General features: G+C 34.8%; 2 protein-coding genes across 2 annotated transcripts; one reads left to right on the plus strand and one right to left on the minus strand.

The window, feature by feature from the left end:
* Nucleotides 1-11,185: 11,185 nt before the first annotated feature.
* On the minus strand, nucleotides 11,186-12,640 carry LOC113783673 (protein PYRICULARIA ORYZAE RESISTANCE 21-like). Its single transcript, XM_027329878.1, has 3 exons — nucleotides 12,544-12,640; nucleotides 12,193-12,274; nucleotides 11,186-11,871 (listed from the first exon to the last, which is right to left on the minus strand). Exons 1-3 carry the CDS (start codon nucleotides 12,553-12,555, stop codon nucleotides 11,258-11,260), a joined length of 708 nt encoding a protein of 235 aa, XP_027185679.1. The 5' UTR covers nucleotides 12,556-12,640; the 3' UTR covers nucleotides 11,186-11,257.
* A 3,698-nt stretch (nucleotides 12,641-16,338) lies between these two features.
* On the plus strand, nucleotides 16,339-19,383 carry LOC113782181. Its single transcript, XM_027328090.1, has one exon. It carries the CDS (start codon nucleotides 16,339-16,341, stop codon nucleotides 19,381-19,383), a length of 3,045 nt encoding a protein of 1,014 aa, XP_027183891.1.
* Nucleotides 19,384-23,296: the final 3,913 nt, after the last annotated feature.

A 23,296-nucleotide genomic window follows, 5' to 3' on the forward strand; every position in this document is an offset into this window, starting at 1 on the left:
AACAACTATGATTATATTAAGACAACAAGATGCAGGGATGTTTGTGGAGTTTGCGGTCATGAGATATGATGGAGGACCTGAAAGAATAGTGGTATTCAATCGGAATGATCTAAATGTACGCTGTAGTTGCAAAAAATATGAGAATGAAAGAATTTTGTATAGGCACGCATTGAAGGTGTTTGATACCGTGGGCATAAAGACAATTCCTTCTGAATATGTTAAGAGGTGATGGCCATGGCTTTAGCTTTTATTTAAATGTTTCTAACGGTATAATTAATTACATGGATGTTACATTATGTGATAATTTTGTTATGCCTGACATACCTATTTGGTCTGTCTTATACAATGTAGGAGCCATTCAAAACTCGTAGACGCATTCAAGGAGCCAATCAGTGAATGACCTTTCAAATGCCGTTGCTTCCGAAATCGAAAAAAATTAAATGCTATGCATATATTTAGTTGAAAAAATAAAGATGTTGTTGTTCGTATCGTAAAACTACTTTTCTGATTATTGTATTGGTGGACACCTGAACGCTTCAATGCATGTATATTATGTAGTTAACGAATACTCGCTTCTATGACATATTATTTTGTATTATCCGAAAGTTCACCGTTTGGTTAATCAGGAGCCTCCTGCGACAGTCCCTACAGAATGGATGCACCCAAATTTTCTATTTTTTTCAAACATAACTTCGTCAGAGATATCTTAATGGTTTGATATATAATTTTTTTCATAATGTCTAGTCCAATTTAGCTTTTGAAGTGAGCAATATAGACACTGGTAATGATTTATTAACAGTTGAATAGTTATATTATGTAATGTAGGAGGAGCGTGCGACAATTTCAACACGCTATGATATTAATGCATATCATGTATTTTCACCATCACCACGGGTGACAAACTTTTATCGTTATATCACATATTTACGTAGTATTGTTAATTGGATATCTTGGACATCGTATATTATTAACCGTATGTTCCATTATGTGTATTTAGTTCCGATTATCCATTCACTAAGTTGACCTCATTTATTGATGTTAGTACTTCTCTGTTGAAGATATTGTTCAGCTTCAATCGCTTCCCTATTATCAGTTTCTTTTAATTTACAATGTTGAAATGAATTAGTGCATCTTGACTGTAACTGAGTAGATTTTTTTTTATTTTCATACATTAGTTATCTTGAACGAGATTTGCGGTGTTTTTCGAAGAACATTTATTATTGGACCTCCATATCAGCCTGATTGGGAATGCTGCATATCTACGTTACAAGCAGTTAATAAGCTATTACAAGTTATTCATGTGTCTGGACAGGCACCTTCAATGTTTTACTCTATTCAAACTTAGACAAGTGGGTTACAATTGTAATCATATCCAATATTAGTAGTCATTAATTGTTCTGTAATGGGTTGTATAAAATTGTTAAGAAATTATAAAGTTGATCGAAAATTAACATTTTTACAATACTATTGAACGTGCTTCTTTATGATTATGATATTTTTCATAGAATACCATAACAAATGACTGTTGTGATATATGCGTTCATGATATGTTGTAATATATGCGCTCGTGATATACCACAAAATGGTCCTGCTTGCTTCAACAAAAAAAAGGTATGCGTTCGTAATAAAAGTAATATTTAGAAGCAAATATTTTGTAAAGAAAGTTGTTGTATTAAAAGAGTAGGTGTCCTAAAATCTAAAGTTAAATTTTGGACGGAGTTACCACGTAATTGTAAACATTCACCAAACATTCAACTTAATTGGCTTCAACGTTTGGGGTAATGGTCATGGTAAAAGGTCAATTTAGAAACAAATAACAACTATAATTACTCAGTTTGCATTAAAAAGTAGTCATGGACTTTTTTATAACAAATCATGGCCATTCATTCATAGCCACTCTATTTTCTCGAGTGGTAATATGCGGCGTTAGAAGATGTAAACTAGCAACTAATATTGGTTGTGAAAATGAGTACGTATGAAATTCCAGTCGATTTTGTTGTTAAAGATACAGAAATGCCAGTGTAACTAAGGCCGCATATGTTTTGATCTCTACTATGATAATAATGCAAATAAATTTTATAGAGCTATGTTTGTTAGTTGACATGTTCAGGTAGATGTTGTATAACAATGCACGTGTACTAACTTTATATGTGCTCTGTGTAACAAATTTTGAACTACGAAAGCTATTCTTGGGTCTAAACGTGAAATGTATGGACCTCATACTGGGTCCAAATTTATATGTGGTCTGCTATATGGACTCCATACTTTATATGTGTTCTGTTGTATGGATCACACTGTAACTGCTAAAATAACTATTTTGTAACAGTTTTCAAACACACTGTGACTTTTTAATAACTATTTTGTAACAACCTACAAACACACTGTAACATGCAATCATCAAATATGGAGTTTTGTATTAATTTTCAATCTCTAACTTCCCAATTAAGTATTTTGTAACAGTTTTCAATAACATTCAACTTTTCAATAACTATTTTGTAACAACTTACAAACACTTTGTAACCAACAGTCTTCAAATATGGAGTTTTGTATTAATTTTCGAACTGTAACATCCCAGATAACTATTTTGTAATAGTTTTCGAACACACTGTAACTTTCTAATAATTATTTTGTAACAACCTACAAACACACTGTCAACAAATAGTCAAATACGGAGTTTTATATTAATTTTTAATCTGTAACTTCTCAAATAATTTTTTTGGTAACAGTTTTCAAACACACTGTAACTTTTCAATAACTATTTTGTAACAGTTTTTAAACACAATGTAATTAACAATTTTTCAAACACACTGTAACTTACCAATTGGCTTAACATGACATTAGGCTTATCTGGATGTAACTTGAATAAAGTCACACTTAATTATTATACTCAATTTAGTTTGTCAGGTCCGCTTCATATGCAGCTGACATTGGTGTGTTATGACAGTATGCCTACTAACAGCAATGTTATAGAACTCATTTAACTCAGCCTGCAGTTACATGACGACATTACCAATCCATAAATGAGCCACATGCTCTCCAGAATGGAGTACAATACACGCATATACAATAGTACATCTAAGTGAAAGTTATAAATTTAACATTTGTACTGTTGGCATAGGTTCTATAACTGTAAGTTCTATAGCAATAAATAAAATGGTCACCGCGAAAATTGAATTTTCATTTATTTATAATATAATTATCCAAAAGATCACTACATTTATGTATTTACATGCATGTGATTTAATTCAAGATAATTTATTTGTTCAATGTAATATTGGGATTGGTTTCATATATTAACTGTAACTGTATGTAGTTACAAGTTGATAGACCTATCAATGACCTATAATGTTGACAATAATATGCAGTAATTACGTCAAACCAAACAATAAATTTCGTTAACCATGGAATAGGCCCATTTACAACGATATCGGCATGCCCGCTGTTCATCATCATCCTTACCAAATCAGGGGGTAGTTCAGTACGCCACACACCATATTATTCTCTTCCGGATCATGTCGTCCAACCTTTAACATCAAATTAAACCAACCATTTCAATAGCAAAGCCACGTAATACATACACCAATACTTTTTATATGAAATGAGGTAAACAATAAATAACATGCTACCAACTTTTCTTTTCCATAAACCCCAAGATTCTTAATCTCCAATGCATCCCTTTCAGAGATCAGAGCATCTGTCCATTTAAACTGGAGTTTTACACAGATAATTGCACTTCAGTTCCATTATGCTTTCCCCATTTATTCTTAATGCATTACAAAGTACTAACATAAATAATATATCACTTTCAAATCTTAGTAACAATAGTTATGAAAACTTGTAACTTATTTTTCACACTCTGTTTGTCAAATTTAACAGTAGGTTAATTATTCTGTCTCACCAATTCCACTTACAATCTACTCTCACTCATTTATCAAGTTTGATGGGATTAACTTCTTCTTCTATTTCTTGTTCTACTCTATAAATATGAGTTAATGTAACATTCAGGAGGTACCAATTTCACAGTTATATTCACGAAATTTTACAAAGCAGTTCTTATATTGTAATTACTAATTCACTGTATGTTACAGTTATTCAACTTCATGTTCACGCACACTAGCAAAGTAAACTTGTAACCTTTTTCCACATTGAGTGTGCCAAGTTAAAAACTATGTTATTCATTCTGCCTACCCTGTTCAGATTGTCGTCTGCTGCCCTAACTATCAAGTTTCAAACAATTAACCTCTTCTTCTATTTATCCTGTGATTATGCAAATACGAGTTAACTAACAAATAATAGGTAGCAATTTTACAGTATGCTCACGCAATATTACATATCAGTTCTTCTACTGTAACTGTTGACTAACTGCATGTAACAGTTATTCAACATGGTGTCCAACCCTACTAGCTAAAAAAACTTATAACTTTTTTCTCTGCAATGCGTCTACCAATCTGAGTGTCATGTTATTTTATTCCGCATAATAATTTTAGTCCGCGTCATTATTTATTCATGTGAAATGTCTCTTATATAACATGCTGTAAGAGGTATTTTTAAGGAAATTATCTTTGTAATGCTTTTTCTTTCGCTTTGTATGTTGCCATGAATAGTATGTACAAACCACACATAAAGTATAATCTGCACGCAGGCACTGCTAATCAACAAAATCTATAAGAAATTCATAAAAACAACCAGTACCCTTGTTATATTATTACCCAAACAATTTTCCATCCCATTCACACGATTTTACAAACACTTGGCACTAAATTTTCCTCACCTATCCTCCCCTATGTTGGCCACCAAAATACCTACATTCTTCTACTCGAGACTAGTGAACAGTCTGTTCCACCAAAACCATTAAAAATCAATTGACCTATTTATTCACAACATTGTCCAACAATGACAACTACTCACATCGCTCCATGACCTTGTCAAATTTCGAAAGTTATGTGATACCATTATTTTTTTGTTACCTGGATGTTTCCTGCTTTATCTCTTCTCCGGATGCGAAACTCTGCTCTTCTGTCGCTACTTCTTCCTTTTTCTTACTGTAATATACCTTAGTGCAATTGTATTTTCCCTGCTTTCCCTTATACCTAATCTGCCTTCAACCACTTTCTTATTTTGCCTCCAGCCACTTTCTTGTATTCTCTGTTTGCTTCAATTTTCTGGTGTTATGGATGAATGAAAATTGGCAATTATTGTGAAGGGAAAGCAAATGAACTTTTTGTTTGATGATTCATTTGAGCGGGATTTTGAGGAACGGAGCTAATGCTTCATGATGAGGTCCGTCAGAAGCGTCAAATTTTTTTTCCATTACTAATTTATGTGACGTCATTTTTTTACCTTTCCAAAACTAGTCGACGTGGTTATTTCTAGTCCTCACGGTTGTGTTTGTGAGGGGACTGTTCAGGGACGGTCATCAGAATGACCGTCCCTGCCCCGTATCCATCCGTATCCCCATAACCATCACTATCATAACAGGATGGCGGGGGCGCGGGCCGCCCGTACCCGTAGTAGCATGGCCCCTGCCGTAAACATGGGACACAGTAGAACCCTACTGACACTGACGGGTGCAAGCACGGTTCAGCTGGAACCGGTGCTTGACAGGGTGTCGAGCCTGTGCAATAATAATTACCTACGCGAGAAAAATATAAATTTTGTATATAGCGGTGAGTAGGGTCGAATCCACAAGGATTGGGGATAACTTATTTCTTTTAGAGTTCGAAGTATGAGGGATTTTTGGAGAATATAAAATAACTAATTAACTAACTAATAAAACAACTAATAGAAATAAATAGAAATTAATCAATAACCAATATGATTCTAGCCAAAGGTACAACTTTTCAGACCCGGTCCATGCAACTGATCATCGATGCAAAGATGATCATCACGATGCAAAGATAATTCAATTACTCATTAATAGATTGGTTATAGTTGTCATACACGCGATGAACAACCAGCCTTTCCTTAATTTTTCGATAGTTAAGGTACGGCCGTTAACTATTTCCCTAACCAAGAAATAACCCTAGGTACGACCATAGGATTTAATTATTCGATTGCATTAATAATTAGAAAAGTCCAACCCTAACTAACAAACACGCTACGAGGGTTTGTTTAATTTAGATCATACATTTCCCTAACATGAAACCAATTACGCTAGTCGCCACTGGTATTAATCAATTGAACAATTACGGATTCAATCAATTAATTTGGCATTAGATCATTAAGTTAATTTGAATATCGGGCCCTTGACATTCAAATAACATAACAAGCATAAACAATTAAATCAGAAAACGCACAAATACCAATAAATAAAAGAAATAAGTAAAATAATTAGATCTCACAGATGTTCGGAACCGAGTCTTCAAATTGACCTTCGACTAGAAAAAGGAGCTAGTTCATCTTCATGGAGAAAATCCCATGCAAAAGTGCAGAAGTAATTCTCTAAGACAAAGCTATGTTTTTGTCGTCCTCATCGAAGAGACGGCAAAGAAGGAAACCCAGAAAGAAAAACTAAACTATGTTAAAAACTAAACTTCCAAGCCTCTGTACGTTTTTCCCTTTTTAAAGCCAAAAGAAGTAATTGACCAATGCTATCTATCCCGTGGGCCCCGCCGAAATTGAGAGTCAAACTACCAGGAGAAAAGCCTGCCGAATTTGCTTATTGTTTCCTATTACCAGTAGAGCTCTAATCTCCTAATCAGCAAGCAAATGCAGTCCGTCTCTTCCTCTCCTTGTGGGCCAGGTCGATGGAACCTTCTTGAAGTCTCCCACTTATGGAGCAAGTCCCTCCTTTTTTGTAGTTTCTTGCTCCAATCCCTGAAATTAAGTCCAAGTACCAAATATAAGTAAATATTACTAATTAAAACAATATTTGGCAAGGACAAAGGGAAAATTAATAATAAAATTACTAACAATTAACACCCTATCAGCGCTGGTGGTGGTGGTGGTGTAGGCACCTTCGGCTTTTCAACTACTATAACTGGGGGTTTTTCTGGAGGCTTTTTGGCGGTGGTTTGGGCTTTTCTGGCTCTTTGGGCTTTTTCGGCTATTTGGGTTTTTCAGGCTCTTTGGACTGTAACATTGATACTCCTTTATGACAAAAAAAAAAAAAAAAAAAAAAAATTGATACTCCGTTGTATCTTTCATCCGGATGAATTAGTATACCTCAGTACATCAATTTGTCTATTGACAATTAGATCTGATTAAAACTGATTCAAGTTCAAAAGAAATTTAGTTCTGTCAATAATGAGGAAATTATAAATTTGAGAAAATCGATTCTAAATTTACAAAATCTCAAATTTCACAAATATTAAAATCTAAAAAACTCTCATCAGACAAAATCTACAAGAGAATAAAACTCTAATTAGAATGATTTAGGGAAAAAAAAACTTTCACTAAGAGATCCTAGGAATCATTCTAAAAGAGAATTTATTCAGACAAGAGAAACTAAAAACTATAAAATGTACTCCTATGAGGGAAGAGACTAGATTTGGCCTCTTTTTCGTGGGAGAGATAAAGAAGATCCTGGCGCGAGCACGATTCAGCTGGAACCGGTGCTGGTGGTAGTGGTGGTGGGATTATTGGGGCCGGTTCAGGTGCCTTGGGAGGTTCTTCGAGCGCCAGAATCTTCGGCCTTTCAACTACCGTTAACGGGGCTTTTCTTTTGGTTTCTCAACCACATCCTTAGGCGGATTAAGATTCCTGGGGCGGCTTAGGCGGCTTGGGCTCCTCGGGCGACGCCATGATCTTAATGCTCCTAATGATTTTGCCGCCCTTGTAACATAATATGTCGCCGATTTTCTACAGACTACAGCACACCACAGTGATGGTCACCAGATTTTGCTTGTCATCATATACCTGGTCCTTGATTTCTCGTCCAAAAAAAATGAAAAAACTCAAATTTTTTTCCTTTTTTTTGTTGGGGGTGGGGGAGGGGAAGAGTAGAGAGAGTGGGGAAGGGATGTAGGCCAGCAATAAACGAAACTGATGCTAATAAATGGTTGAAGAATTAGACGGTAGGAGGCAATTAGGTAGAACAAAGGTGCGAGGGCTTTATGTAGAAGGATAGCAAACCGGGCGGCATGCAGTACTAGCATGGAAGGAAGGAGGGTGGAAATGAAATGAAATGAAAGGCGGCGTTGAATTTTGATGCGATTGTCTGCTTTGTAATAGTACATAAGGTAATAAGGTATATATGCTGGCTTGGAATTGCTGAGTTGTGCGGAGCAGTGACAGTTTATCCTCCCCTCCATCAACATCCACACTCCGTTGCTACCTTTGAATTGATAAGCCCACCTCACCTTCCAAAATATATTTATATTACCTCATCATTCACGTATTCATAATCCCCACAAAAGCATGACTTAAGCAAAATTTGAGATTTGAGAGCCGGCACCACCTACCGCGTCGTTTTCCTTCATCCAACTCCAATCGAGAGAGAGAGAGAGATCAGACTTCACCAGTACTGCAAATAGAAGGACTTCAACTTGAGGGACTTGCAAGTTATAGTATTATGTCACACTAATCGCAAGTCCAGTGGCGGTCACTTTGATGCTATACATAAGTGGCAATCAAACTCATTTAATTAAATTTACTCATACCCATTCATAAATAGGTGGGTATGGATATTTTAAGTTTTTACGTATAAGTATAGATGAGTTACCTATTAATATCCATTTAAACTCAATTAACCCATTAAAATTGTCTTTCCCCAAATCTCCTTTCATCCACCCATTTTTTTTTTTCAGATTCTTCATTTTATCATGATGTTAACTACTTTTGTTTCATTATTATTATTATTGTTATTGATTTTATCTTATTATTTTATTTTATCTTAGTTTATTAACTTGCTCATTTTTCAGCATTATCAATTTATGACAAGTTTTAGCCTTTTTTCCTACCTTTCCAAAATGAAAATTTTAATTTACACAAGAAAATGCTAGGTTCAAAATTTTTGGAATAAGTTTTTATATTAACTTTTATAGTTCTTAGTTCAAATTTCTATATTTTTATTGTTCAATTATTAAATAGTATATAATTTTGCGTTATAGAGTACGGATGGAGAAAAAATTGTTCTTAGTTCAAATTTCTATATTTTTATTGTTCAATTATTAAATAGTATATAATTTTGCGTTATAGAGTACGGATGGAGAAAAAATTGGTAATTAGGCATTGTGCATTATAAGCAAATATTTAAAACTAATGCTAGATGCAAAGGATGATATAAATTGATAACTTAGTTTGGAAAAATGAATTTAAATGAGTTTATAAAAAGTTAAAATAAATGGGTTATAACTGGATAATTGGGTTACTCAATTCATTTTTTGACTTACCCATTTATACCCATCTAATTAAATGTGTATAAGTGGGTTGATTCACTTATACTCATTATCCATTTTATTCAACCCAAACCTATCCAAATCAGCCATTTTGACACGTCTATCCAAAACCCCCAGCCACAAAGTCGCATTTGAGAATTATTAAAAGCCTTTTTAGACCAAAATGGAAGGATTTGGTAGGACTGTCAATGGGGTTGGGCCAACCCAAACTCGGCTCGTTCGGCCCGACAAAAAACCCGATGAGCCCCGACCTTTTAGTGAGCTGATCTGAGTTTGAGCCTAAAAATTAGGCCCAAATTAAATATGAGCCGAGCTTGGGCCTTATTAGGTTCAAACCCGATATAGATCCGGCCCTTTAAATACCTATAGATATATAATATTTATATTTTGATATTATGTATAATTATATATCCAAATATATTATTACTAAATACTAAATATATATAAATTGCAAAATACAAAAATATATCTAAAGACTTTTCTTGAGAGCCAATATTAGTAATGCATAATTAAATCTCTAACTTTTCTTATTGATTGAGTAAATTTTTGTGTTGGCGTAATATTGATTGATTTCTTTTTGGTCTACAAACACAAATCATCAAACATGGTTGGATTCAAATCACAAGATTATAAAAAAAAAGTTTCAACTTTTAAAGATGTATTGGCTTATGATTGCATGTTTTATTACTATTTTTCATGCATTTTGAACGAATTAAATATAAATATTATTGAAAACTTTTTGGTTTATATACTTTTTAAGAACTATTATTTGTTCATGTTTAGTTTTAATATTATAGTCTTGTAAATGTTAAATTAGTTTTACAACTTGATAGCTATAGTAATTATATTAAGAAAATTAAGGAGTAATAAGTGAGCTTGGACTAAACCCGATTAAGGCTCACAATCCGAATATTATGTGAGTTGAGTATGAATTTCATATTTATGAACTCGAAACTCATAGCTCGAAACCCAAAAATGTTCCGAATTAAATGAGATGAGTTTGAACTTATGAAAACCCGACTCATTAGGCGCGATTGACAGGCCTAGGATTTGGAAGAACAAAGAATTACGTCGCACCTCAATTATTTTTTGCAATAATGGACGGATTGGCATTCTGGACCGTTGACAATTTATTACAGACAACGAAACCAAACCTAAATTAATTAATTAAATCTAGTAGAGTGAGCGAGCGAGGCTGTCTGTTACTATATACTTATCTGGAAGGTTGGTTGATCATTGATGATGATCATACTAACGTTGTTCTTTTGTTGACCACATTTTATTATTCCATGCGGTCGGTTCACTTGCTTCAATCAACCACCGGTCCCGAACCAAATCCCATTCATTTCGTCAAACGCTCTCATCATAATTCATATATACCAATGCCGTTTTCCGAAAATACATTCAACCAAGCATCCATTGCATTGCACGTCAATTAATCTTAACCACAATTTAACTAAATTCACCCGCTGAATGCATCGACCATTTAAGATGGCATCATGCAAATTAATATGCGTTTTCACTTTTACCAACTGTTTGTTAAGTACTACTAGCTGGCTCTTTCTGCATTCCTGTTACACTAGCACATTACTACCTTTTTTTTTTTTTTGTAATTCTGTTTTTAATTTTATTTCTGACAAAGAACTACTGCTGCTAGAGAGCAAAGCGAGAAATCCGAAAAAGAAGAAGAAGAAAAAGAGAGCACGTTCACTTTTAATGCATATAATGATGATAGTAAAAAACTTTTATTATCTTATTATTATTATTATAAATAATGAAAGGAAAATTTGATGTAACGGCTTTCATTTGGGTACATACGAAAGCTTATTGTAATTGACCTCCAACTTGAATAAGCCCGCACATTTCTCTCTCTCTCTCCCTCCCTCCATAGTTCATAATCATCAAATTCTCTACTCCTCTCACATAATCGTACAGCCCCCAGTGTTCTCCTCACTGAAATAATCGCAGCGGCTATACGGATACCCGTTCCCATACCCATACCCATACCCGTGCTCATAACCATAGCTATCATAACTGGGTACCGGGGGCACGGGCCGCCCGTACCCATAGTAGCATGGTCCCCCGCCGTACCCTTCCGAACATGGGAAACAACAGACCCCCACTGGAAGTGGCGGGTGCAAGCACGGTTCAACTGGAACCGGTGCTGGTGGTGGCGGTGGTGGGATTACTAGGATCGGTTCAAATGAGGGTTTGTCGGGATGTTTTGGTTTTTCAACCACAACCACTGTGGGCTTCTCGGGCTCTTTAGGCTTCTCGGGTTCTTTAGGCTTCGCCGGCTCTTTAGGCTTATCTGTCTCTTTGAGCTTTGCGGGCTCCTTCGGCTTCTCTGGCTCTTTGGGCTTCTCGGGCTCCTTGGGTTTCGCGGGTGGTGGGGGTGGCTCCACAATCTCAATGCTCTTAATGACTTTGCCACCCTTGCAACATAATTTGTCGCGGATTTTCTCGGGGCTACAGCACACCACGGTGATGGTCACCAGATTATGCTTCTCATCATATACCTGGTCTCTGATTTCTCTTGTCCAAAAAAATTGAGCATCACCCAAAAAAAAAAAAAAAAAAGAAAAACTCAAATTCTTGTCCATACAAATTAAAGCCACTAACTGATCACTAGTAGTTTCATAAGCCACACTACCTAACCTTTGTTGTTCAACTCGCTTAATAATTATGGAGAAGGGGGAAGAAAAAATTTGTAGCTCATGGTGGTGCATATGCCTATGTACATAGTCGGTGGAACGGTGGATGTCCTCCAACCAACTGTACTTGCTCCAAAGAACTACTAGCATACTGGTAATGAAAACATAAGAGATAGAATTGATAATTATAAGAGACTCACGAGGAAATTTGCAGAGGATTTTCTTGACCTTCTTGTAGCAGCTGGGGCATTGAAGATCAACCTTGAGTCTCATTACAGTGACCTGTATGGTTTGTATATTATCGGGGCAAACTAATCATCCACATATATATATATATATATAACAATCAAGAAATGTAAAATTAAGATGCACAATTATATGGTACTGCTTGTTTAGCTGAGAGATGTGGCTAGAGATCTTGACATAAAGAGAAGCATATCTCACGCTGTATGTGCTGTCATAGACTTGCAATTAAAATTTTCAGATTGAACAAACACTAAAAAAGAACATTTGAGGGATGGTTTGGAAAGCTAGCAAGAGAATTGGCTTACCTTCTCAGCCATGGTTGATGAGGAAGGCAGTCAGTGGCGATGTAGGGGAGTGGGGAAGGGATGTAGGCAGCAATGTACTAAACTCGATGCTGATAAATGGCTGAATTAGATAGGAGCAGTCAACAGGTAGAAAAAAGTGCGAGCACTTTATGTTAGCAACCGGATAGCATGCAGTACTAGTACGGAAGGAGGGTGGAAATGATTGTCTGCTTTATAGTAGTATACTATAAGGTAAGGTAAGGTAAGGTAAGATGGGTGCATAAATATATGGTGGGTGTATTAATATACTATAATATATGGGTGTATTAATATACGGTGGCTTTGAGTCATGCGGAGGAGTGACGCCCTATCCTATTTAAAGTTATTAATGTAAAGAACCACTACGTTTTTAATGTATAAAATATTAATTCTTATTTTAAGTAGACAATGTATGAGTTGGGTAGCTAGCTTCAAAGCATAGTTATTAAACCCAACCCGGGAAGGAACCCGGCGAAGGGGGTGGGTCAACGGGTTACTGGTTCAACCGGTGGGTGAGTGGTTGAACCGGTGGGTCACTAAATATATTTAAATATTATATTTCATAATTTTTTATATAAGATATATGATATAAATTGTAATAAATAATGCCATAGTAAAAGCTCATTTAATTTAATTTGCTATAAAATAATTAATTCATATAAGAATCAATTAAATATAAAGTTATTTAGTAATACACCAAACTTCAAGTGTAAAATTTTATCTATATTTAGTGTAATAATGTAGCTTATTTATGAATTTTAAGTGTAAAAAATTATTAAATTAATATTTGTCTTTGAAATGAATTATGTAATGTGTTATTTTTGAAATTCATTTTATAAATTATAGAGTTTGGAGGGTACAAATTTTTATTAAAAGATTTCAAATAAATTTATTTTAGAGAAAAAAAAGATAGAATTGAAAAAACATATATATATTATAATAAAAACCTTTTATTAACAAATTTCGGAGCAGCCTAGTGGTAAGTTTGCGTTGGTGATTGGTGGAGCCGTGGAGGTCTAAGGTTCGAGCCTCGACAAAGACAATAAAATTTTTCCACCAAAACCGATCCCTGGATAAAACCGGCCGGGTTTCCGGTTTAGTCCGGTCCGACCGCCGGGCCGTTGACTAGTCAACGGTCCCGTTGCTCAAACGATCTAATTTAAGACTCGGCCCGGCCTAATGGCCGGTTCACCGGTTTGACCGGTTCGACCGCCGGGCCGCGCCGGGTTTAATAACTATGCTTCAAAGACTTTTTGCTTGTATGTTTCCTGATATGATCCTAAAATTACATTTACCTTTACCGGCAGCCAAAAGAAAAAAAAAAAAAAAGGTAAATCGTACAAAGTATGAAAGAAAGCCAAAAGCAAATGAGGAAGGCCGAGGAAAGATAGCTACTCACAATCAAAACTATGACCAATAATGATAGCTGCTCACATTAATTAAGTTGGGATGGAAAGAGTGTAGAATAGAGTGGAAAGATAAAAATGTATGTGTGTGTATATATATATATATATATACTCACTTAAAAAGAAAAAAACAAAAAAATCTTTTGGTTATTATGTACTAAAAGATTACAAATATTGTGAGCAAAATTGAACAAGTAGCTTTTCGAGACCATTTACCATAACCACTGTCATAAACCCTTTTTTTTGGGGGGGTTGTTGTGGTGGGGGGGGGGGGGGCAAATATTGAAAAGAATTGATAGAGAACCCTGCTAATTAATTAACTGCTGCTATCACCGATTAAAAACTTTTTTTTATTTATGGAAAATTTTGATATATTTATATCGCTTCCAATACTGTTATCTATAAGAGTCAATAATAATAATTATCCTATGCCCTTTTGCAATTAACTATGATTTTTTTTAATAAATACTTGTTGGACAATATCATTACAATATTTAAATCACATCTAATATATCGTGTAAGTGCACATATTAATATTAATGACAATTGTTATGATACCTTGAGTTTATCTACTTTTTCTATTTAACTCTATTTTGAAAAAAAAAAAAAGATTGTCACCTTCAATGTATTGTTCTCCTCGATGTAATCCATCTGGTCAACTTATCAAGTTCTTGAATTGGTGCAATTGAGAGCCATTACGTTAAGAAGACAGCCACAGAATCTCTCATCAGGCGTTATGCCTAAACCCTGCAGTCGATCAAGAGTCCTAATAACCACATCATCTATATAGTATATATGCGGTTGGCCTTCCCATAACACTGCATCAGTGAAGTCAAGACATAGATAGATATTAGGCTCAAAGCCTGCTTCGAACATCTCATTTAATGTGTTGAAGCTTGGACTAAAGAAGCATACCTGAACTCGTAGGAATTGCGCCTGAGCTTTGATAACCTGGAGCTATTGGGGTTGACCCAGATATAGCTTTTTGAGGAAGAAGAGATGGTTTTAGCATCTGGGCTGGGCGGTGAGGAATTTGCGAAATTGGGGGCTGTGGCGGGGATTGTTGTTGTTGTTGGGAAGCCGCTATAGAGAGGGAAGGTTTTGCATGGGGCTTGAGAGGAGGAAAAGTGAGGGCGTTATGATAACATAATATACTTAAAAAAAGTGGGGGCTTGTAGATTTAGTAGAATGTTTTAGATGCAAAACCTCCCACTTAAAAAAAGACTAAATCTTATATACACTGGCAATGCATGCACTATTACCGTTAGATTCATGACATATGTATAAAAGTTAAATTTCAAATTCAAATTTTGCATAATTGTCATTCATCCAACGCTGATAGTATATACATTGTCAGTGTAAGAAAGATTAATTCTAAAAAAAAATACTTTTAAAAAAATTTGGGGGAACAAGAGCAGGGTAATACTATATTTTTAAAATTTTTATAGGCTAGTTTAGAGTTTTCAAAAAATTGAGAGGGTGCAATTGCGTAAATGTGGCTCCGCCACTTTATATTGCATACTCAAATTTCACAACTAGAGTCGGTTTGGACTTTGGACCTTCAACAAAATATGAGAAATCAAATTGCAAAGTATTCAAGATTTTAACAATCAATAACGTTCAAGGGTAGAATATTGGCTCACTGAAAAAGGTGAATAACAATTTAAATCATGCAAAGAAAATTTGAGTTTAATTACCAAATGCTTCCTTAAGTCAAACATAGGAATGAATATGAAGGTCATCAAACACTAGGTAACGCGGATTCACAAATACAATAAACAAATAAGTAAATGATAACATAATGAACCATTCAGTTCTTCCAGCAGGCAACCATATAAAATACTTGCTAATTACTACCATGTTCTTCAATGTCTATTCCTGATTCTTTGCTGACCAATAGGTTAACTATTCCAGATTTCTAAAGACAGCTGTTTCAATTCATACAAGTTGGCTCACAGTATTAGTTGACTTTGAATTTTTCTCATGTTTGGGCTCTAATTCAATTTCTTTAGGTGGGGAAAGAGAAGAAAAAAAAAATCTTGTAATTTCATGGTATGATACAATACATCTATATCTGCAATATCAGCTCTGATCTTAGGGAGGGTCTTCTAGTAAAGGTACTCAGTTTCATGGAAAAGCTCAAACTTGGAGAAGTCTCGAGAGCAAATTTTACCATGACAAGAACTTAACATCACAATTTCAGCTGAAAGTCTGACACCTTCTTTGAGGTTAGTACCTCTACAGCAGTCTCTAGTTTCAATGCATCAGTATTAGTCATCTAGTCCTTTCATTTAACATCTTTCCTCATACCTTGGATCCAGGAAGACGTACTTACGGTATAACTCTAGCTGTTAAATTGACTCTTGCAATAATGAATCAATCATTGCAAATTTGTCTCTGGACTTTACTTGAGTTGTTTGCACTGTTTAGCTATGCAATATCTGATATGCCCATTTACTTTGATGATCCTCCGGTAGTCCATACATACAACCGGTTACCTGAGATTGAAAAGGAATGCAGCCCTTTTCTATCTTCAGCTTCCGAGTTAAAACCTGATGATGTTAGAGGTTATAAGATTAGAAAGGAGCTTTCCTTCTTCCAAGGTGACTGGACACAGGAACTTGGTAGATCACCGTTGGTACCTTTCGATGACAGTGATCTTCCAGGAGATAGTTTGTCTGTCTCTTCTCCTCTAAGACTTGTAGGATTTGAGGTAAAGGATGTTAATCGAGTCCATCAGTTGAAAAATGCTGTCAGTCTCCACGGGACTATGTGTATTGGCATGGCCAGGAACAGCACTTTGCTTTATGATCCGCGTTCCAACTTCTATATGGCGCCTGGTATGTCTGTCCTCAAAATTGACTTTGAAGGAGTTTATATTGAAACCAAAAAAGATGGGGGACAACGTTTACTCTGCATGTTGGGGAATACAACTCTGCCTTTCTGGACCTCAGCTCCTGGTACGTCGAGCTTTACAGTTTCTTTGAGCAACAACCGGCCCAGACTCTTGCAGGATGGTCGCTTGTTGTTGGTTCTTCATTATCCTAATATTTTGAGTTTGACAAAGAGAGCAATTTTGGGAGAACTTAGAAGTTTGAATGAGCCAAAGAATCCTAGGTACTTTGATGTCATTCACATATCTTCTCAGCTGAATGCTTTCTCAAAATACAAGTTCAGCTCTGAAAAACTCAAGTCAAGAACTTGTGATTTAAGATTGTTTAGGCAGGATCTTGATGACGATGGCGCCAACAGATTTAACAACACTGAATTCTGTATTGTCATGCGTAGTTTTTCAGGATATCTTTTCAACATTGTACCAAACTGGAGATTTTTCAACACTGGTAGACTCGGGCCTTTTTTCCTAGGACGGGGTACTCACAAAAATGTTAGGCTTATCATGCAGAAATTCATATGTGAAACTATGAGCAACAGCGCCAGGATTGCTGCACTTTTCAGAGCATTTCCTGCAGAGATGGAGGGAGATATAGCAGGTATAAGGACAGGGATTTCAGACATGACAATGGCTGTTGAAGGAATATGGGATGCCTCCAAAGGGCATCTTTGCCTTGTGGGGTGTCCTGGAGTCAGTAGTTCTGGACTTCAAGGATGTGATTCTCAGATCTCATTGTACTTTCCTCATTCATTTTCCATCAAGCAGAGGAGCATCATCTTTGGAAGCATATCCAGCATTAGCAGTGAAGACAACTCATATGATCCAATACTGTTCGAGTTGGAAATGCGTCCTTCAGATCTCCGATTGGTCCATGGTTGGTATGGTAGTTATTTTCTTTTATACAATTACTCAAAGATTGAACTGGCTGAAGCTTTCTGGAAAAGAAGCCAAAGTGTTGGATTGGTCAATCTTATCAAACCATTTTTTCTGTCCTATCCTGCGAAAATAATCCAGCTTCCAAGATTGGTAGCTGATGTCAAAAGGTTGGTTCTGAGTTATTCATCTTTGTGGAAAGCCAAAGATGTATTTGCTCATTATGAGATAAATTCTCTCTCTTATGACCTTCGTATTTCATGCTATGGAACTCCTGTATCTTCGTATAACAGCCATAAGCCTGACGTTTTCATTGAACTTGAGGTCCTCGCTTTGGGTCCTCTAGCCATGGGTCGCCGTAATCCCTGGTTGCACAAAGATACTGCTTTTTCCGATAATGCTGTCAAAGTCTCAAAGTCTGAGGTCCTGAATGTTTCACTTTCTCTCATGTTCACACAAGAACCTCTCAAATTCACGGAGAAGGATTACAAGAATGTATCAAAGTTGTTTCTGGAGGGCGTATATGATCCACTTGCAGGAGAGATGTACTTAATTGGTTGCAGGAGAGTCACAGTTCAAACTAGTACATTGAACCTTGAGAGGGGCTTTGACTGTTTGATTGAGGTAAAAATTCGGTACCCAGATGAAGCACTGAGGTGGTTGGTCAATCCTGAAGCAGAAATTACCATCACAAGCCTGAGGAATGAAGATGATTCCTTGTATTTTCATCCAATAGAACTCCAGACCTCTATGCTTCCGTATAACGAACACCAAGAAGATGCAGTCTTTAGAAAAGTTTTTGAAGAGATCCTGCGGAATCTGATGATCACAGCATCGATTGCACTCATTTCGAGCCAGCTGCTTTACATGAAGAAAAATGTGGATGGCATTCCTTATATATCTGTTATCATGCTCTCCTTGCAATTTCTTGGCTATGCATACCCAGTGCTCTCCAACAGCAAATTTCTGTTGCAAGAAAAAGAGTGCCAATTCCAATATGGCCTCCTTGGATATGACCAACTGTTGACTCTCCTTGATTACACTGCCAAGCTTCTTGTTTTAACTGCATTGGTGATGACCGCAACTCTTATGCGCAAGGTGACAGAATTTCGTAAGCAACCTCATCCTGATTCCCCTTCCAAACCCATAGGAGTTCCTCAGGATAAAAGGGTTCGCCAAATTATTGCTGTAATTCTTGTACCTGGGTTGCTGAGCTATTTCCTTCTCTATAGGAGTATCTTTGAGAATGAGGACGTGAGCAGAATTGGAGACACACAACTGGAGAAAATTTGGACATACAAAACACAGGAATTCATGGGCTTCATTCAAGATCTATTTCTGCTTCCTCAAATTGTTGAAAACGTGATATCCCATTCTCCTTTTAGACCCCTGGGGAAACTTTACTACATTGGATTTACTCTGATGAGGGTTGTTACACATCTTTATGACTCTGTAAGAGATCCAGTAATAGATCCCTACTCTGATGCGGCTGCATTTGTGAATTTGGACTTGCTTTTCACTTCTAGAGCACACAATATTGCATTTGTAGTCATCATGACTGGATTAGCGATAGTGTTGTACATACAGCAAGAGCGGAGCCACCAGAAGTTCATCCAACGGCAAGAGACAGTCACAGCCAAATCTATGTAGTAAGTCAAGTTCTAGTGAGTGGTGGAATTTTTAGTCATTTTAGAATACTTTTTGTATGCTTTCTGATTTCGTGTAGAAAAGTAGATTGATTTATCAACGTTAACTTCATTAGAACGATTATGATATAATGTAGATCAGAATTTCATTTACAACCAAGTTTGAGTTCATTCCTTCCTCCTAAAGAAGTCTTTTTTTGTTTTGCAGACTTTCTTCTTCCTTGATATCTTATTTCTCCCCTTTACCATTTTGACCAGTAGTTTTTTTTTTTTTTTAACTTTTTGGGTAGAAAAAAAATTTGAGTGGTTCGATTAGTCACCACCATCCTCTCAAGACTATAAGTCGCTTACAGGTATTCTTACATATTATCTACCAATATAGTCCTCACGTATCCTTACTTCGATAATAAGACTAGAATACATAGTCTTTGTTAAATAAGTGGCTCGATCTTATCAACTAAACTAACTTGTTTCGTTTTTGACTAATAGATACACCATTTACTCTTTGCCCCGCAAGTAATACTTATAATAACCCAAATATAACATCTTTTCGATACTAAAATTCGGTGTGAAATTTTGATTGTTTACCTCATAGTACAATATCTTCACGAATTTTAGTTGCTTTAACTGATTATTATTACAAATATTAGTTAAACTTGAACTCTTTGATCTACTTTTTTTGAGCTTTTCTTGAGACTTTTTTTATGCATTACGGATCGAACTTTGATCAAAATTGTTAATATGTATAATTTCAGAAACCTCGCTCAAGGTTTCTGATAATTTCATAGAAACGCCTTTTAATATTGCATTGACCTTCCCTTTCATGTGGATGTGACCAAATGTCTTCATCAGGAGCCTTCAAATTACCAAATTACCCTCAAAACTTTGTGTCAAAAAATATTGAAAATATGAGAAAAAGAAATTGCTTGAAAATATGTTTCTTTGCTACTTGGCACGAAATAACTAGAGGTATATATGCTTAATGTGCCAAGTAGCGCTTATAATAGCATTATCTAAGAAAAATTAAAATAGCTTTTCTAGAAAAAAAAAAAAAAACTCAAGAACTAGAGGCTCAGCTATTTGTGATTCTTCATCTGGTGAAGAATTTGTGCAAAAAGGTGACCAATATACCACAATTTAGGCTCCATCGAAATCATTAGAAGTACACTTTTATATATTGTAGACCCTCTGTGTCTTAGTACACTTTTGTAAAGTCCAAATTGAGCCCTTGCTCATATATTGTACTATCCTTTTATTTGCAATAAAATTTCTATCGTTTCGGAAAAAAAGAAGAAGAAATCATTAGAAGTAAAAGATCAAAACTGTTTTGGTTTATTAAACCTATTTACAAGTTTTCTAAGTATTGATTGTTATTTATCATGTTAATTCTTGCAATGGATAAGATTTAAACTTCATAGAAGATCATATGTTGTGCTTATGAACGTGCCTCTATGCTACTTGATGATGGTTAGAGATGACTCTATTTATAGATACCTTCATTTAAAAATTGCACGAATTGTTTTGGCACCTTCATTAGCCTTACGTGCTAGCATGAAAAATCCATTACATTACCAATAGCTCTTGCAATGGATCTTCTTGGGATAACAATTAAAAGCATAGATTATTATTTTTTTTCCTTTTTTGCAGTCGTGAAAGGATCAGACTGGTGGCAATCTTTTTCCTTTATATTTTATTGGCATTTTTCTCACCCAAAAGTGTAATTAATTTTTTCTAGAGATAAGGAGGGTAAATTTGAAAGAAATTATGTGTAAAGTACTTTTGCTTCACTTTGAAGTCATTTTTATGACAGGGGCTGACTTTGATATCAAGCATGTCAATCAAGGGGAGGTATTTATGTGAAATTTTTAGAAACTTCGAGGGAGAATTCTGAAATTATCCCTTATTAATATTCTCATGTTTTTACTAATGTTGCTGTTCTTACCCTTAATTGTTAATATTATCTGAGTTGAATTTGTTAGCATTATGCTAAAATTCTTTATTATGAAGTGAGCTACACTAATTTTTTTGCACCATTTTTTATTTCATATAAATATATACTTTTTTGTATATGTGTCCTTTGTGTTTACTTAATTTTTTTTTGTCAAAATTGTGTTTACTTAATTAGGATACTTATAATCTATCATATTTAGCTGTAATTATATCTATATGGCTATTCTTTGTCATCAATTGAAATTTCATTGGCAAAGATACCTGGATTTTTCCTTTTTTATGTATCTTTTATTGTTCCTATAATTTTGTTTGAAGATAATGCCACATAAAGCACAAACAACAAGGCCTCAATTTTCCTATTAATCTTATAGAAAAGAATAAACTAAAGTTTGAAAAACTAAATTAGAATCAAATGGTTGTTTATAGGTGAAGTATATGAAATGTTTTTGTAGTTTTCTTGAATGTGGGTGAGATGAATTGTCATCTCAAATTAACTAAATTGTTGGTATGTTCGTTGGTTGCATTGACATTTAAGTGCTCTCTTTTATTTCCTACTAGCTGTTCAACTTTTTAGTTTTGTTATGAATTTGAATTGGATAAAATGAATTGCAATGATCATTGAATTTAAACCATTTGCAAATTTATCTAAATGTTGTACCTGTTAATGAGAGTGCAAGTAATTCATAATGTTCAATTATCTTAGGCTGGTTGTTTAGCTATCAATTGAAACTAGATTGGTAGAATAGTTGGGTTGTTTTCTTTTTGCTTTTGTTTTTGTTTTTCCCTAATAAAGATAAAAGGTACGTAATTGTACAATTGGCTTATGACTTTTATGTGAAAAAATATAGATGAATATGAACTCTTTTCTTTTCATACGTTTCTCTTTGTTCCTTAGAGCATCTATTTTTTATACGATATTCTTTACAATCTCAAATTGTGCTAATGAAAATTTTTTATGATGGCTTTGAGTGAGAAATTTTCACAAATAATAAATGGATATAGAGGGTTTTAAATAGTTTTAAAAGGAGAGTTTTCAATTTTAATTACCAACATTGTTGAGATGTAATCAAGTGAAATGTTTCATTTTTTAATTAGTACCACAATTAAAATACAAAGTTAGAAAACATGAGGGTAGGCCACTCTCTCCCTCTCTACCTATCTTCTTCTCTAACATTTTTCTATTTCTTCTCTTCTTTTTAGAAGGCCTTTCTCCTATTGACTCAGTTTTTACTTTGTATTACCAATAAAATCTCTCCTACGACTTTTTAGCAAGAGATTTCTATTTCTACTAGAGATTCCTAGTGAGATTTTTGTGTAGTTTCTTTTTTGTTATCTTATATATTTTGTTGTTAGATCGGAACTTATTTCAAATAGGCTTGTTAGATCTGATCTTAGGTTTATCTTGACACATCTCATTTTCATTATTGGAGTTTAAAACAATTGATGAGTTAGATTTGACAACAATAACACGTACAGAAGTGAGTTGCATTGATTTATCTTATTACAAGACATTTTGGAATTTCTTTGTATATTTCAGATTTGATCATAATTTTTCAAATGTATTATATTTGTTAAATTGTAGATTTTTTATTTCTAGTTAGTGCATATTTCTGTGATATAAACTAAATCAAGCTAGACGATTTGTAGCAATCTCATTAATGAAATTTGCTTTTTAATAAACAATACATGAGGGTAATTTAGGTATAATAAAAATTAAAATCACAGAGTGTTTACACTCAAGGATGGACACAAGGGGATGGGCAGGGGCAGCTGCGTCCCTATAATTTTAGTTGTCAATTAAAATTATATTATTTTGCCCTCTAAACATAATTACCGTAATTCTTTTCATTATTTTGTCTAAATTATCTCAATGAAGCATCTTACACCAAACTAACAATTAGTTTTCTTATAAAAGTATACCATTAGTATCTATTTTATAATTAATTAGTACTACTTTTGAATAACAA

The sequence above is a fragment of the Coffea eugenioides genome, chromosome 9, assembly GCF_003713205.1.
Source record: "Coffea eugenioides isolate CCC68of chromosome 9, Ceug_1.0, whole genome shotgun sequence".
Classification (NCBI taxonomy): Eukaryota; Viridiplantae; Streptophyta; class Magnoliopsida; order Gentianales; family Rubiaceae; genus Coffea; species Coffea eugenioides.

Excerpts from the sequence above, each read along its gene's own strand:
- LOC113783673 (XM_027329878.1), bottom strand. Across the intron at positions 11,872-12,192 it reads AATCCTCTGCAAATTTCCTC|AAATCAGAGACCAGGTATAT; the intron begins GTGAGTCTCTTA and ends TTTGGACAAGAG.
- LOC113782181 (XM_027328090.1), top strand. The coding sequence starts at position 16,339 with ATGAATCAATCATTGCAAATTTGTCTCTGGACTTTACTTGAGTTGTTT.